Source organism: Wyeomyia smithii, chromosome 3 (genome assembly GCF_029784165.1).
Source record: "Wyeomyia smithii strain HCP4-BCI-WySm-NY-G18 chromosome 3, ASM2978416v1, whole genome shotgun sequence".
Classification (NCBI taxonomy): domain Eukaryota; kingdom Metazoa; phylum Arthropoda; class Insecta; order Diptera; family Culicidae; genus Wyeomyia; species Wyeomyia smithii.
Window position 1 is genome coordinate 248,672,627 of NC_073696.1, and position 17,232 is coordinate 248,689,858.

A 17,232-nucleotide genomic window follows, 5' to 3' on the forward strand; every position below is an offset into this window, starting at 1 on the left:
CGTACGTTTTCGTCAAGTTCGTTATCCAGAGAAATTTCCTGTTTCGGAGAATTCAGATTTTCTCAATACTTAAAAATAATCCTTTCTTACCACTAGCGCCCCGACATATATAGCACAACTACATATGAACCCAAGATGAACAGATGAAAACGAAAGACATAAGGATCATCCGAAATTTATAACTGACCTATGATATCTTTTTCTAGACACATTGGGGTTATCATTACGCAAATTTTATGGATTCTGGAAGTACATTTTCTCCTCTTTCCGATAGGACATTGGATTCAGAATAGTACGAAAAATGTATGCAGCGTACATAATTGTCTGTACATTGTACGAAATATAGTCGAAAGTTTACGAATAGTTTTTAAACTGTACTACTTAGGTTCGTTAGTGGTACGAATGTTCTAGTAGAAGTACGTAGTTGTTTTGTACATGCTACAAAAAACGTAAGCATGAGTAAATACTTGAACAAAATTTTTGTGTTCTGTTGTTTTGATTTCGTAGAATGTATATATTGTTGCGTACGCTTACTAATTTTTCGTTCTATTTACATTATGCAGCGTTTGTTTGTTAGGCTTCAAATGGTGAGTCGACAACTTGGAAGGAGCGTCAAACTTAGCTCCGGTCCTCACAAGTTCCTATCTCACGCCTCCACGAGTCATATGATACAATAGACTACCAGTTAAAACATGGACACAACTGGTTGGCGTTGCCTGGGTATATAGCTAAGTGAGAAGGTGCAACGCGATCGTTGGCGCGGTAACCATATCTCGGCGGTAGAGGAAATGCTTCGCCAACCCGAGCGTCTGTCCACCAAGATGGTGCGGCTCAAAACAGCGTCTGATCTCCATGTTAGGAGCGGCTGATCAACGTCCTGGTGTCAGCATGGGACTCTAATCAGAGCTGACACGATGGCCCTCCGGCGAGACAGGGGGTTGGGGAAGGCCCAACAAGCCGCCCCGAAAAACACCAAATGTTGCAAATATCGAAGAAGTTAATACGGATCGGAACAATCGGCACAGACCTAGGCGACGAAATAAGGACTACGATTGGAAACTCGGTACATGAAACTGCAGATCGTTAGGCTTTCACGGCTGCGACAGGATCATATATGATGAACTAAATCCACGCAACTTCGAAATCGTAGCACTGCATGAACTTTGCTGGTCGGGACAGAAGGTATGGAAAAGCGGACATCGAGAGGCTACCTTTTATCAGAGCTGTGGCACTACCAACGAGCTTGGGACGGGCTTTATAGTGCTGGGTAGGATGCGCCAACGCGTGATCGGGTGGCAGCCGATCAGTGCGAATTGTGTAAGTTGAGAATTAAGGGCCGGTTCTTTAACTACAGCATCATTAATGTGCACTGCCCACACGAAGGAAGAGCCGACGATGAGAAAGAAGCGTTCTATCACAGCTGGAGCAGGTGTATGATAGCTGTCCGCAACGGGACGTTAAGATCGTAATCGGTGATATGAACGCTCAGATAGGACGGGAGGCAATGTACAGACCGGTGATAGGGCCGAATAGCCTGCACGCCGTATCAAATGATAACGGCCAACGATGTGTGAACTTTGCAGCCTCCCGCGGTATGGTAGTCAGAAGTACCTTCTTCCCCCGCAAAGACATCCACAAAGCCACCTGGAGATCACCTGACTCACAAGTGGAGAACCAAATCGACCACGTTCTAATCGATGGTAAATTCTTCTCTGACGTCATCAACGTTCGCACGTACCGCAGTGCGAATATTGATTCGGACCATTACCTTGTTGCAGTATGCATGCGCTCAAAACTTTCGACGGTACGAAACACGCGTCAAAGTCGCCCACCGCGACCACCAAACATCGGGCAACTACGGGACACCGAGGTTGCACGGAAGAGCAGCTTGGCGCAGCTACACTTGAAGATGGCTGGAGGGACATTCGATCAGCCATAGGTAGTACTGCTGTAGCGGCACTTGGTACTATGGCTCCGAACAGGAGAAACGACTGGTTTGACGACGAGTGCAAACAGTAAATAGAAGAGAAGAATGCAGCACGAGCGAGAATGCTGCAACACCAAACGAGGGCGAACGTGGAGCGCTACCGACGCGCACGGAACAGGCAAAACTCGGTCTTACGAAAGAAGAAGCGCCAGGAGGAAGATCGAGATCGCGAGGCGATGGAGGAACTGTACCGTGCGAATGACACACGAAAGTTCTACGAGAAGCTGAACTGTTTCCGCAAAAGCTATGTGCCACAAGCCGACATGTGCAGGGACCTGGGCGGCAACCTTCTCACGGACAAGTGTGAGGTGATTGACAGGTGGAAGCAGTACTACGATGAGCACCTTAATGGCGATGTAGCAGAGGACGACGGCAGAGTGGTAATAGATCTCGGTGTACGCGCAGATGACGACAGAATCCCAGCTCCTGACCTCCAGGAGGTTAGAGAGGAGATCGGCCGGCTGAAAAACAATAAAGCCGCTGGAGCTCACCAACTCCCCAGCGAGCTGTTAAAACACGGTGATGAATCACTGGTTAAGGCGCTACACTGGGTTATTGCCAAGATTTGGGAGGAGGAGGTAGTACCGGAGGAGTGGATGGAGGGTACAGTGTGCCCCATCTACAAAAAAGGCGACAAGTTGGATTGCTGCAACTACCGCGCAATCACGTTGCTGAACGCCGCCTACAAGGTACTCTCTCAAATTTTGTGCCGTCGACTATCACCGTTTGCAAGGGAATTCGTGGGGCAATACCAAGCGGGATTTATGGGTGCCCGCGCCACCACGGACCAAATATTCGTGGTACGGCAGGTCCTACAGAAGTGTCGTGAGTATAACGTGCCCACACATCACTTGTTCATCGATTTTAAATCGGCATACGACACAATCGTTCGAGACCAGCTATGGCAGATTATGCACGATTACGGCTTTCTGGATAAACTGACACGGTTGGTCAAGTCGACGATGGATCGGGTGATGTGCGTAGTTCGAGTTTCGGGGACACTCTCGAGTCCCTTCGAATCTCGAAGAGGGTTACGGCAAGGTGATGGATTATCGTGCTTGCTATTCAACATCGCTTTGGAAGGTGTGATACGTAGGGCTGGTATCGACACGAGTGGCACGATTTTTAGAAGGTCTGTTCAGCTCTTTGGCTTCGCCGATGACATTGATATTGTAGCACGAACTCTTGAAAAGATGACGGAGACGTACATCAGACTGAAGGCTGAAGCCGGACGAATTGGACTGGCCATAAACGTATCGAAGACCAAGTACATGAGAGGAAGAGGTTTCAGAAAAGACAGTGTCAACCTCCCGCCACGAATTCATATTAGCGGTGATGAAATCGAGGTGGTAGACGAGTTCGTGTACCTGGGCTCACTGGTGACTGCTGACAACGACACCAGCAGAGAAATTCGTCGACGCCTTATGGCAGGAAATCGTGCCTACTTTGGACTCCGGAGGACGCTCCGCTCGAATAAAATCCGCCGCCGCACGAAGTAAACCATCTACAAAACACTGATCAGACCAATAGTCCTCTACGGCCACGAAACCTGGACTATGCTCGTGGAGGACCAACGCACCCTTGGGGTTTTCGAACGAAAGGTGTTGCGTACCATCTGTGGTGGAGTGTAGATGGAAGATGGATCATGGCGGAGGCGGATGAACCACGAGCTGCATCAGCTGCTGGGAGAACCACTCATCGTTCAAACGGCGAAAATCGGGAGACTACGGGCTGGGCATGTTGTTAGGATGTCGGACGACAACCCGGTGAAAATGGTTCTTGATAACAACCCGACTGGAACAAGGCGACGGGGCGCGCAGCGAGCAAGGTGGCTCGATCAAGTGGAAGACGACCTGCGGGGCCTCCGCAGACGACATGGCTGGCCAGCTGCAGCCATGGACCGAGTTGAATGGAGACGACTTCTTCGAACAGCAAGGGACACTTCGGCCTGGAGCTGACTGGTAAGGTAAGTAAGCGTTTGTTTGTACAATTGATTTAGTTCATTTTAAAAACCTTTCGTCATGTATACGAATAGAAATCTGTTACAATGCTGACAGGTCTAACGAAAGTACCTCTATATTTATTACGCATTGGTTTCGTTGCAGAAAACAACAAAAGGTTTTGTATGTAAAACGAACGTTTTCGTGAAATAAACTAAAATATATTTTCAGTGCAAAAGCCATTTGAACAATGATAAAATGAATATATTGACAAAATTGAAAATTAAACAAAATTGAATATTTGCATTTTAAACAAATTTGAGATTTTAAAAAAGAGAAGTTTTTGTTAGAAATCCTGTGCTTATTTTTAAAAGTTCAGAAGAGTTTTGAAAAACCTGATTGTCTATCTAAAAACCAAACTACTTTTTGTTTTTAAAGTCTTTTTTTCTTCCAATATTTTTAAATGAAAATTCAGACAATTTCCCAAAAGTCATCTCTTTCTCTTTCTTCTTTCTGTTTTTCTTGTGATAAATAAGATATATCGATTCAAATGCTTGTCTATTCTATTTTGAAAAATGAAGTACGCAAAGTTGCTTTGCACCCAAAAAGTTCCATTGAATTCCAAGGGGGTGTTGCTAGCCCTTCGGAGGTCAAGTTGTTGCGAAATTTTTCAACATTAAATTTTATGTTGTTGAAAGCGAAGTTGCAAGGCTTCGGGCCATGGAATAGTAAAAACGCGCAATATTTGCGAGAAACGCAAAATCCGCGTGGACTATAACAACCCTGGACTCCGAATTAAGGGAAGCTGCGTAGCCGTAAGGTTACGGAGTCCGCGTGTGGTTATGTGATTTATGGGTGGAAAAAAGAGGATAATGAAAAAAAAAATAATTATTCCAAACTGTTTTGGTCGGCATTTTATAATTCCCAGGAGTTATTAACAATAATAGTATATTTAACACGGCACCATACATTCTATGTTTTACTGAACCAGATACAGGCTTCCGGGCTAGATCTTTGTTTTTTTTCAAGTCTCGGGTGTCTACTAAGAAGTGTAAAAGAGTAGGGTAAGGGGGGGGGCAAGATGGGTCACCTAAGCCAAATTTTCAATATCACGTAACTGAAGATAGTTTCGGTCTACCTTTCAGATGATTATTTTGAAGTTATGTATATTTTATTAAATTACGCTAAAAAATAACAAAAATCAAGTGTTGGTTCGCTTTTTACAGAATTTTTAGAAAAGGTTGTTTTTTTTTTGCCCTGTAAAATAGGCGGGGCAAGATGGGTCACCCTCTCAAACAGCACAAAATCATGATTAAATCTCAATGAACTTTTTACGGATAGCAAGAAAAATGCCTTCTCTTCATAGATAACAAAAATATGGGGTCATCTCGTCAATGTTATACCGCCGAAGGGATGCAAACCATGCTGCCTCGTCTTCGGTGACCCATGCTGCCCCAATCATTAATTTAGTTCACGATTGTGATATTCATGATTATTTAACATTTATTTATGCTGAAAAGCATATTATTTAGTACATCATGAGCAAAACTGCTGCTGCATTGAAGGTTTACTTCAAATTATATAGAAAGCGACGAGAGAACACGTTTTTTTTTTCAAAAGTGTGAATCGCGTATGAAACTTAGCGAAAAAAATATTTTATTTATTAAAAACAAGCAATATGCAATATGAACTATGAACACGTGATACATAGTCGAAAACACGTTACGCATCATTAAAAATTAGTGTCATCACCAAAAAAGTTATTTCAAGCTCAAAAACGGCACTGACCCATCTTGCCCCGTGATCCATCTTGCCCCACCTTACCCTATAGCTGCGATCACCTACGATCATGCTTGGTTTCGCTCTTTTGCTCTTTTCAGGCTATATTTTGTCAAGGAGGCAGAATTCGAACAAGTCCTCAGAGCCGTAACTACTCCGTTTTGCGTGGGTGGAGGGCAGAGAATTTTTATTTAATAAAACGTTTTTTTTTTTGTGGAGTAAGCAGTTTAAATCCGTTATGTCCTCGACAAAAAAGGATCTTTACGCGTCCAACGGAGTACCCGGGTACTCACAAATTAAAATTCTCATACCGTTTGCGGTTTTCGTCCCATTTCGATTGTTTTAGTACCTAAAGATTCAGGAGCTCATTTATTTTCAAATAAGCGTTAGGGGTGTCCCGTAAGAATTTCCTTATTCCCGAAAATCCGGTTTTCCGGGTTTATATTCCGAAAAAAAAAAACGAAACTGCAATGTGCGTATAATTGAAATAAAGCAGGGATATAAGCTCTATCATTTCTGTCTTATAGTGGCGAGCCAGCTTGTGGTTAAAAACCTCCTTATTGAAGAAAAGAGAATCTACAAATTTTAATGAGTTTGCTAACTTTAATGAGCAGGTTTACATTGTGTAATTGAGTTTCAGGGGACCAATTTTTTACGCAGGTTCAGCTAGTTTTACTCTAACTGAGTAAGAACTTCGTACATTTACTTTATATTCATATCGAGCTTGTATTCAAATACCCAGCTGTAAAAATACTTAAAACTTAAATTAACTGAAAATATGATGGAACCCACTACTTCCAAACTGTGTATCTTCCACTTAAATTTTTCAAATGTCTTGAGGGTGCGACCATGTGCGATCGAAAAACTAAGAACAGAAGAGAGTTTTTAAAAGTTCTGAGCCCCCCTCCCTAGCCCCCCCCGGTACCTACGGGCCTGCAAGTCCTATATGGAGCACTTGTAGAGGCACTCTATCTTTACAATTTGTCAGAACATAGTAATGTTCAAATTACTACAGTTCCCTAGCGAGTTATTTATTTTCGTAGGTATCAGAAGAGCAGCTCTTCCGGTTTTACAAGCTTAGCCTGACTTTTACGCTGTACTCATGGTAATTTCAACAATACAATGCACACTGAGAAAAATGAACCCAAATTCCCACTACTTTGAAGCCGCTGAGCTGGCAACCTTAAATCAAAAAACATCATATCAAGAAGACTGGGAACTCTGTCTAAGATTGAGCGACAGTTTTGGCAGCGCAGTCTTTCGAATAAAAGTGGAACTGACGCATGCAAGTGTGTGTGCTGGCGATGCGAATGCAAGCTGAATGCACAGGTTGGACTACCACATACGCCCACTCTGTCTTCGCAGCGATGTAAATTTCCACCTTTGATAGATCGAGTGCGCTGTTTGATTTTTTTTTGTTCATCTATTGCGCTGTTTGATTTGACGCTTGTCATTTGTATGGGATCGATCCAGAGATGCCAGTCTTCTTGATATGATGTTTTTGCTGAAATATAGAACTTCTTATGTAAAATTGGTCAAAATATCGATTGGTTATATTTTCATTCTGTGCAGGACACGGGAAAAGGTCTATATTTCCAAAAATACGCAAAAATAGGATGAAAAGGGGAAAAATAGACCATTTCCCGTACCCTGCACAGGATGAAACCAGCACCAATGGATTTTTTGAACAATTTTACATAAGAAATGCTTGTATGAAAATGTTACCACAAAAAATCAAAATAATGGTCCAAATCTCACAAAAAAAAAAAAAGAAAATGTTCCACAGTAGTTTTGTTCACTCGAATTACATATTGGCTTTCTAGTGTTGAAATATTAGAAGCTATGTCACATAAAATTATTACGAATTTTCAACAAAAATCGTTGCAATCTTCAATTACTACGTTAAGCTCTCTTTATAGCCAATAAATTAGCAATAAAATTAGTTGTAGGATTTTCCTTGCGGCTAACTATAAATTAGCTTATCCCAAAAACTTTTTTGAACAGGTCCCCTGAGTTAGAAACAAAAACAGTGACCGAAATAATATCACTAACTGCATTTATATCAATTCTTTTCTACTGATTGGTTCTATGAAAAAATTTTACTACATTATTGGATTTGATAAACGCGTTTGGAAGGCAAGACAACAATCTTTTTTTTATTTCGTTTGTTTAAATAATACAATTGAAACCCTCTTTTTCAATCAAAATCTGAAATATGTTGTTCTCATATACTATAGTTAGTGATTATCATTGTTGAAAGCATTTTGGTGTAAGAGCTGACTACGTGCAACAGAGTGACTATATAATGCCACAACAGTAGCAGTAGCGGTCCGGCAAGGGAAAAGTAGAGCAACGCACAATTTTCAGTCATTCCATTAATTCCCGTTTCCGCTTCACATACAACTAAAAAAAAATCATGACCATTCACAGCCTACCTCCTTTGGTTCGCTTTTTGGACAAACTGCCGGATATCCTGATCTACTGACCAAACGAACTCGTCATCAGCCGCACTAAGGTATCGATTTACGATTGAGTTATCCAGTTTGAACAACGGGCTGCGACAGCCCAGATCCGATCACTTCCGAATGGGGCTGCAGTACGAATAATTTCCACCACTTTCTATGGGAAAAAACTGGGCAAAACACGGCGCGAAGAAAACTAAGAGCGTTTAGTTGGAAATCACACCCGAACAGCAAGGTCACTTTGCATTTGGAAAATAAGCCCTACTCAGGCAGGGAACCTTGAGATTTGTTTCGGCACCACTTGTGACTTTTGTCCCGTTGTTTTTCTCTTCGGCACTAGAAAAAAAGTCTTCCGCCTTTGTTTTGGGGTTGGGGAAAAATTTCCAACAGATTCACCTTCAGATAAACTCACAAAGTTGTAGACAATCGAAATCTAAGAAATTGTGCAGCAAATTCCGCACCGGATAACGACGAATGAAAGAACTTTCGGAAGAACTGAACCCGTTGTTCCGCGGAAATGGAGCGACATTCGATTGGTGTCAGAACCGTCAGACACAGACCCCGTCAAAGAGTAGAAGACACACACGCAAGAACCCCCGTCCCGTTAGACGTTTCGGCACAACACACACAACACAAAAGTAGCACACGAGCTCTGGCAGAAATGCTCACGCATACATATACGAGCGATTGTGGGCACCGTAAAAAATCAAAAAGTAAATAAGCGCTACGTCGAGCGCGAGCTTGAAATGAACGAATATTTAAAGAGTGAAATATCTGGCGTCACATTTTTTTTTTTTCAAGTGTTAAGGGTTATGCCGGTGTGATTTTTAACTCTTCAGCTTGTTACTGTGACAACAACACTGGAATGATTCTACACTACACAACTTAAGGCTTTTTGAAGGACCTTCTTCGAAACGCACTATCTGTTCTGTTGTGATCTCGAAATTTTCATTAGCGAGCAAATGAAACAGGGCAATGAATTCTGCCAGGGTATGTTGTATGAGCGACTAGCAGTTATTTAGCAGAGATAATTGAGTTTAGACCACCATAGCGAGTTTTGAGAGTGATTCGGAAACACATTCATTTTAAATGACTGCTTCTTATTTTAGGAATTTATATTTTTCCATCGTAATTCGGTGGTGCAGTTTCAGGCACAATCTTAGCTACCTTACGCAGTTCTTTGACCAGTGTTACAGGACATTGCATCTCAGTCCAACCCACAGGAACCATTGGTGTAGGTTCCGAGCACCTGGTTGACATCGCCACCGCAACTCCCAGCTCATTTTCAGCAGTCGATAAACAGTACGTGTTCAGTTCTACTTGGGGAAGCTGAAAATTATCTTTGTTCAACTTTTCTTTACATAGAATGAGAACATATTCTATTACGTACCACTCGTGCAAGAATTATATCTCCCGGTCGGAAGCATTTATACATTTCTACTTTGTCCTTTTCCGTAGCTCGAACATCTTCCTTGCGTAGAATACCTCTGTTAAAATGAATCGTCATAAAACAAATAAAAATGTTTAAAAACGTAATTTACCTATACGGTCTATTGAGACAGGTTTTCCCAATACAAATAATAGTGCATTTTGCAAATCGTTGATTTATGATTGTAATTTTAGCAGTCACAACATCGCCTACCACCGGCACTACTGTTTTACTGCCGAATGATGCCACCGATATATAGTTATTCTACAAGAAAGGAAATGAAATCATAAATTTACGTTACAATGAAACAATTACCGTACCTTGTGTTGTTTGCGAATACGAACGACTCCCGATAAACTTGCATGAAGATAGCCGAGTTTCTCGTAAGTGCCTTCTCCTCCAACTGTGTATTCCGTCATGGCACAAAGCCGTTGTCCAGGGTAGCAGATGTACTTTTCTTTATCGTCAATAGTTTTAACCATTTTGAATAATTGTAATTACTACTTCAATGCTTTTACCAACTGTTGTGCCATGTGTGCCGTACGCTTTCAGAAATGTTGTTTTGTTTTGATTAGTATTGGGCGATTACGATTTCGGTTCGAAAGAACATCGATCACATCGGTTTATTCGAGGGGTAAGACATACTTGATTTATCACGAAATATTTTCGAAGGGAAACGTGATTGTGGCGAAAAACCTGAAAAAAAAATTACGATGTATTTTGCGGTGAGAACAGTAAATGGACAATGTTTTATATTGTACCAATAAAAAAAATTGTAGTTTTACTGTAAGCCTGCAAACAATTTTTGTCATTTCAATGTTTTAACAATATTTTTTGTTGTTGAATTTTCTACCGACAATAATTTTACCATGAAAAACATTGTCAGTGACTTCTAAATGTATGGGAGAAACCCTGAAAAAATGCTGTTAAGATACATAACAGCCCCTCTTTTTCATGGTAAAAACCATGTTTTTTATTGTTCTGGACAATGATATTTAATGTAAAATTGATGTATTTACAATGAAAAACATAGTTATGTACAATTACAGTAACTTTTAAGGTTGTTGCGATGTGATTTTTTTTCGGGAAAGAATGTAGCAGATCTAATTTCATACTGAGACAAGAAAGGGGGACTTGTTAGGGTTTGGATTGAGATCAACGTAGCGTTTCTCAATAAAAAACGGTATTGGTTATTGAATGCTGTTTTTTTTTGGGAAAAAGGGTGAGAATTTGGAACCAAATGCTAAGAGGGGAGAGAGGTGTGTAAAAATCATGAGTACGCTCCCTTTGCGAACCGCTTGTCGAAAAAAAAACTCACATTTTATTTGTGTTTCATTGGTTTTACCTAGGGGTAAGACACTATTGATATATTGCGAAATATTTCAATATTCAATATTAAAAAGTATTTACCGTTCCATTTTCGGGCACCCCGCTATCTATAGCATAGCTCATTGCCGTTACATCAAGCGTTACATTATCCTTGGAGGATGTCATCAATTGGGTTGTTTAGCTATTCACGGATTTTCGATTTTTATAGATCATCTGAAGGAGTGTAATTTTCTGAGCAAAATGTGATTTTTTAAAACTTTTTATCATTATCCTTCGATTTTCAAATGAAGAATAAAAATTCGCTCTAAATCGCTACAATGACAGTTGGTATATGGGCGAACTGTCATTGTAGCGATTTCGAGCAGTTTTAAATCGTGATTTAAGAAGCGAAGGACAACGATAAATTTTTTTTAAATCACGTTTTACTTATAAAATGCAGATCTTTCAGATGATATAAAAAACTGATATAGCTAAACAACCCAATTGACAGATAAACGATAAATATCAAAATATATCAACCAATATCGTGTTATATAATTTATCGAAATTTTTTTCATGAATATAATGTTGTCTAGCCTCTAGGGTTCACTGACATTTTTAGAGTTTTTAATACAAGATTTTGCGATGCACTGCATTTTTCATTATCACAAGCGAGTCTACTCTGGCATCCCTTGACATATGAAACCCAGCTGCTAAATTCACTTTTGTTCAAAATCTGAATAGACATTAAATAGTTTCTGTTTTACCGTGTATAGAGACCTAAGAGCAAGCCCACCAGTGGCTAAATTGAAGTTTCTAAAGCTAGTTTGGCAACTCCCACCATAACGCGGCAACCGCACCGGGCGTTGCTATGTTGGTTTGGGAAATAGCAATCCCCACCTCGGGTAGTAGCGAGTTATTAAATTTGGCAACGCGATAGCAACGATCCGAATCGTTGCTATTTGATGAAATGTCAAACTGTTGTTTTTTTTGTGCTCGATAGTGAATGTTCGTAATAATATTACGAAGATGATGAGTGTTTCGAATGCGGACTCAATTGGTCGGCCTCGGAAGACGATGCGTTTTGTTAAACACGTCGTAAGACGCAAGTGTCGGCGTGAACCACTACTCAATTTTATTTCCGATTGAACTGAAATTTTGTACAGGGTGTTTTTTCGGGCAGGTAAACATTTTGTATAGGTTTTTTATTGAGATGGCCATTTTGGTTGGCATTTTGGTTTGCAACCTACACGATGCGGGAAGCTCAAATTCTCACAAGATTGGCCTATATTATTCAATAAACCTGGAAGGTTTGAGCAAATCTGCTCGGGAGTATTATCAACTATTTTCCCGTTTCGTTCGGTCGTTTTATAAAAAACCATTTTTCTCCTTTACCGCTGTTTCAATCTTCAAAAATAACCTAAGATGAGTTCGAAAGCGGCGTTGGAAATGGTCATCGGTATAGACCGGTGTTTCCGATAAAAACATTGTTAAAACGCTGGATGGCACCTTCCTCCGCATGGTGGTCAATATTTGGCTATTTACTAGGCTGAGAGCCGCCCCGAATCTTTCCAAAAACCATTTTCTTAATCGCGTGTAAGGAAATTTGTTCTGCGAAATCATTTTCTCCATCACTAGAATCAACCAAATACTCGAAAACAAATTACGCGTTCTATATTTAAGTTTTTTTTGGCGGCAAATTTTCAAATATTAATAGCAAACTGTGGGAACCGAGACAGCATGAAATACAGAATACAACTAATGACAGTTCGCCAGCTTTCAGTAGAATAGTCATTTAAGCCAACGTTGCGGGACGTGCCCAGTTTTACGGAATTACTTTAAATAAACATATAAGGATGAAAAAATCCAAGTACGCACAAGTAAAAAAAAAACCTGCAAAAGAATTATGCTATCGATAACTTGGGAAAACGGAAACAAAGTTTCGTGAAATGGAGGGAACATTTTATGAAGTAGAAAGAACGTAGCTCATTCCGGAAACGATTGACTGACGGATAAGTTGGTTATTACTAAATCCGAAAAAGATATGCGAAATACATCACAAACAAACATTTTGCCAACGCTGGCTAGTGACGGTCTCCAGAAATTGGCAACTGCCGGTGTGAAAAAGAAATAGTGGAATTGGTAATCCCCATTAGCAACGACCGGTGCGAAAATCGGTTGCTATCCAAAATAGCAACGGCCAGCGTTGTGAAAATAGCAACTTAAATGGCAACTCACCGATGCGCTTGCTGTAAGAGAAGAGTGGCCAAGATGATACCTCGGTTTGCTCCAGGTTTTTTGCTCCAAACGTGATTGGCTGATTTTGACAGCACGCGTGTGTGACAATATTCAAAAGGGGTTCAGATTGCCGTGTTGCCAAACAACTGGTGTTTATCCCAATCATTAAGTAAGTGAAAGTTCAATACTGTGGACACAATTTTGTTTTGTTGCGGTAAATAAAAGCAAAAATGAATTTGAATTAAATCCCAAGCGTTTGGTTTTAAAACCTACTGTGGTTCCGGTCTGGGCATTAAATTTTATCCATTTCCAAAGGATGCAGAAACTTATTGTCAGTTGCCAAAAAATGCGTGAATCTGAGAAAAATATTCCAAATTTGAGCATCCCACGCAATAGTCGAATATGCAGTGAAGATATTTTTTTATTATTATGTTATTACAACGTACAACTACATTGTAACATGAAATTAAGCTTTTCTTCACAAAAAACCATTTTACCCTTGATTTTACAATCTTCTACTGGTTTCGAGGTACGATGCTGCCCTAACAATCCAGTCGTCGTATGTTCTCGAAACCTGGCTCGGGGGAAGCTGTTGGTGTCAGCAAGATCGTAGCGCCTAGCCCCGCAATCGTATACTTTCAGTTGGATGCGAAATCTGTGTATAATAAACAATAGGTCGAGTTCCGATACGGAATGTAGCTCCAAGGTTTTGCTTTTGGTTTGCTTTGCTTTTGCAACAGGAATTGAGTGTTTTGCCGAGTATTTTTAATTGTGTTCTATTGTAAAATCTCATCACCAAAAAATTTTGTTTCGAAAAAGTCTGGAGAAGTGAGAAAAACAAGAAGAAAAAGTTTGACAATAGAAGTATGATGATGTAAATATAGACAAAATTTTGTTGCATTGTTTTATATGTTGTTTGTAGTATAATTTTCATTGTTGTGCTTTTTGTTAAATAAAAATAAAATAATCAAATAAATAAATTTTTCTGGTTGCACTGAATTTTGCGTAAGGCAAACGAAAATAATGTTCAACCGGGGATATGTTTTATACTAAAGAAGAAGAGAAAGAAGCCATCTTGGCCACTCTTCTTTTTGATAGAGACCGCCAAAAGGCCAAACCGAAACAACGTCAACATTGAACGTGAATGAATGATACGTGATATTTTACTGCTTCTTGATTTGTACTTAATTTCGTAAGTACATATACAGATTTTAATATAATTAAATTAGCGTTTGAAAATGCCGCAACAATTACGTGTCGTTCGCTGCTATCAGTGCAAAAAATTTCAGGTATGTAATTCCTTTTGAGAATCAGAAGAAACGCTGAAGTTTTTATATTTTTCCAGTCCGATATTGTTAAGAAAGCCCCCAAATGGGTCTGCAAATTGTGTGGCTCAAAACAATCTCTAATCAAAGAGTTTGCTCGCGGCTCGGGCAAAGAATGTAGACTGCTTGTACAGCAATTGAGTAACCGTGAAATGAGCGAGGAACAAATAATGCAAGAGGTTTCGCAGAAGGTTTTGTCCGGGGAGATCAGCCTAGCTTCAGTCGAATTTGCGAATCCAGTCCAGGAAAGGTCGGAAAATATAGTCCAACATTGTTCTACAAATTTAGGTGCTTTGAAGCAAAACAATAAATGGGAGAGTTTCTGTGAACCACCTGATAGGGAGATGAAAGAAGATTTAGTATCTCCTGTAACAGCATGTTTGAGTACTAAACCGGCGAATAATGAGTCCTCAGTCTTTAAAGATAGTGAACAAGTGAATAGTAGAAGCACCAAATTTAATTATACACCAACTTCGTACACCATGAAAAGGCCCGCGACGTCCACCTGCCTACCCTTGATGGATTTTCATCAAGTGACTGGCAAATTTGAAAAGGAATTCAAATATCATTCAAAAAACGCCTCTACTTTCAAATCAGAACGAACGATTTCGTCAGTTGATGCCAATAAAACTTCGGATTTACAGGCTACATTCATGACGGAAGCAGAATCGTCTAGTGATAGAAACATAGGGAAAACAAATCCCTTGATGAATTACAGTAAAAAATCAAAACGAGAGCCATCAACTCTGACGCAGGAGAATACTTGCGAAGTATTGGAAAGTACAAAGGTAAATGCTCAATCTCCAAGTAGTTCGTCGAAATGGAGTCAATTTCTTATCAATGATGTAACGAGTGTAGAAGAAGAGTTATAATATTTTATAGCTGATTTTGCAAAGCATCTAAGGCCATTCACATTCACAAATTTTGTTCTGTATATATCGGTGACTCTAAAACACGAAGAAGTAAATAATTAACGTAATAATCAACAACGTTACAATCATTCCTCCGATCATCACATATTTATCCTCAACCACGCGTCGTTCGATCATTTTCATCGTTTGATTGGAGAGCCCGAGGGTATTTCCAACATCCATAATGCGCTTCCTGGCCCCCTTCAGTGTCTCCCGCTGGTTACGCAGCCCGTCCAGTATGTTACTTCCGGTCCAGATCATTTCGTCGACCCCGCGATGGGCATTATTCATCGCATTGTTATGCTGCAGCGAGTAGTCCATATCAATCGAGGTTTCCGAATTGGCCGTGAAGCGTTTATTCAGTAAACTTTCCCGCTCGGCATGCTCGAGCTCACGGCGAGCCTTTTTGTCCTGGTACAGCTTTAAGGCTGCCTGCAGATGACGCAGATCGTACTTGAGCTGATCTACTCGCATTTTGGCGCTCGGCCGTTGCGCCACCGGAACTTTGTACAGCAGAACATCGAGCCGGTCACAGTTGCTGAGGGTTAGCGGAACTTTCATAACTACGTTCGATGTGAAATCTAAATTACTTACGCGCTTACCGCAGTGAGTTTAGTTTGTATTTCCGCTTCGACAGACCCGGTGTCACCGACACGTACGTTGTTAAGTTGTTGAAAGCATTGATGAGTTTCCTGAATGATACTGTTTGTTTGGAAATACAACGCTTCCATGATTGAGGTTCACTTACAGATTCTGTTCTTGTATTAATGCTTTAAGATCTAGTAAGCTACGTAACGCCAAAAACATTTTAATTAACGAAGAATGTCCATCGCTTCTACACTGATTTCATTTTTCTGGTGAAATTTGCCAGCATTTCAAAATTATACACTCGCTTGAATGAATCACAACAAAAAGAGATGAATGTGAAACGTCATCGTCGGTAACGCCCAGGTGGTGGAATTGATGAGTTAATAACGATAGTGTTGCCATCTTTTTGAAATTGAATAAAGTCGTTATCCGATACTGAGGGTAATCTGCAGGGCTATGCTATAAACGTCAAATTCGATATAAAAGTCGCGTTACCAAATTTTATAGCGGTACCACTGACATTGTGGTACCACTGACATTGCGGTACCACTGACATCGCAAGACACGACAAAATTTGCCAGTAATGACAATCATTATTGTGATAATTTTGGTAACACCATTTACACGGTAATATATCTTAATGTTAAAACTGCACTGTGTTCGATAAAAATCATGGTTTTAAAGTTGTTTACTGAAAAAATGACGCCATTTTGCATTAAGATATCGGATACAGTATACTCATTAAACGTCAGACCCTGGTAATCTGCATCCGCGTGTTTGTATCTTAACACCCCTTTGGCATCACGCCATGTTTCAAGAGCTAACATCTCAACATAGAGCTTTCTGACAGCTTAGTCACGCACACTAAACTCGGATTGTTTGCCTTATAAATGACTCTTGCTTAACTCTACCGGGGTTATGCAAATCGAAAAATATAGTCTTTTTTGAGCTGCTCGGTACTGGAAATCAAATACTCATTTTGTAGGATACTATCCGTAAACAAATCACACAATCCGCGTAGGAATAAATTGAGTTTCAAGTCAGTGAAAGAAAATGAAAATTCCGCAATCAATGCAGTCATTTTGACAGCACATTGTTGGCCTCATTTTCAATCCGACTTACACGGTGTAAAGTGCACCAATACATGCACAATTGGAGAGGTCTATTATTATGTAGAGCAACATGTCAAAAGGATCTATCTGCTCGATTCTTTAATCGATTTTTTGATCGATCGGTTTCTTTCAACCGCCACGGCTTATTAAACA

The 17,232-nt window shown here is 40.3% G+C and overlaps 4 protein-coding genes across 4 annotated transcripts in view; 1 reads left to right on the forward strand and 3 right to left on the reverse strand.

The window, feature by feature from the left end:
- LOC129727904 (coiled-coil domain-containing protein R3HCC1L) overlaps positions 1-8,741 on the reverse strand; it is a 70,897-nt gene extending 62,156 nt beyond the window's left edge. The window contains exon 1 of the mRNA XM_055686177.1: positions 8,142-8,741. The gene's annotated coding sequence lies outside the window, so the exon portion shown is untranslated. The remainder of the gene's footprint in view (positions 1-8,141) is intronic.
- Positions 8,742-9,265: 524 nt separating this feature from the next.
- Positions 9,266-10,163, reverse strand: LOC129730609 (exosome complex component CSL4). Its single transcript, XM_055690071.1, has 4 exons — positions 9,918-10,163; positions 9,710-9,861; positions 9,559-9,655; positions 9,266-9,497 (listed from the first exon to the last, which is right to left on the reverse strand). Exons 1-4 carry the CDS (start codon positions 10,077-10,079, stop codon positions 9,282-9,284), a joined length of 627 nt encoding a protein of 208 aa, XP_055546046.1. The 5' UTR covers positions 10,080-10,163; the 3' UTR covers positions 9,266-9,281.
- A 3,827-nt stretch (positions 10,164-13,990) lies between these two features.
- LOC129727846 (MRN complex-interacting protein) lies at positions 13,991-15,451 on the forward strand. Its single transcript, XM_055686066.1, has 2 exons — positions 13,991-14,432; positions 14,489-15,451. Exons 1-2 carry the CDS (start codon positions 14,382-14,384, stop codon positions 15,338-15,340), a joined length of 903 nt encoding a protein of 300 aa, XP_055542041.1. The 5' UTR covers positions 13,991-14,381; the 3' UTR covers positions 15,341-15,451.
- LOC129727848 (probable Golgi SNAP receptor complex member 2) lies at positions 15,324-16,311 on the reverse strand. The gene is made up of 2 exons (XM_055686067.1): positions 15,974-16,311; positions 15,324-15,917 (listed from the first exon to the last, which is right to left on the reverse strand). Exons 1-2 carry the CDS (start codon positions 16,108-16,110, stop codon positions 15,416-15,418), a joined length of 639 nt encoding a protein of 212 aa, XP_055542042.1. The 5' UTR covers positions 16,111-16,311; the 3' UTR covers positions 15,324-15,415.
- Positions 16,312-17,232: the final 921 nt, after the last annotated feature.

Excerpts from the sequence above, each read along its gene's own strand:
- LOC129727846 (XM_055686066.1), top strand. The coding sequence starts at position 14,382 with ATGCCGCAACAATTACGTGTCGTTCGCTGCTATCAGTGCAAAAAATTT. Across the intron at positions 14,433-14,488 it reads ATCAGTGCAAAAAATTTCAG|TCCGATATTGTTAAGAAAGC; the intron begins GTATGTAATTCC and ends ATATTTTTCCAG.
- LOC129727848 (XM_055686067.1), bottom strand. The coding sequence starts at position 16,110 with ATGGAAGCGTTGTATTTCCAAACAAACAGTATCATTCAGGAAACTCAT. Across the intron at positions 15,918-15,973 it reads AAACTCACTGCGGTAAGCGC|CAACTGTGACCGGCTCGATG; the intron begins GTAAGTAATTTA and ends GCTAACCCTCAG.
- LOC129730609 (XM_055690071.1), bottom strand. The coding sequence starts at position 10,079 with ATGGTTAAAACTATTGACGATAAAGAAAAGTACATCTGCTACCCTGGA. Across the intron at positions 9,656-9,709 it reads TGTCTCAATAGACCGTATAG|AGGTATTCTACGCAAGGAAG; the intron begins GTAAATTACGTT and ends TCATTTTAACAG. Across the intron at positions 9,498-9,558 it reads ATATAATTCTTGCACGAGTG|CTTCCCCAAGTAGAACTGAA; the intron begins GTACGTAATAGA and ends GATAATTTTCAG.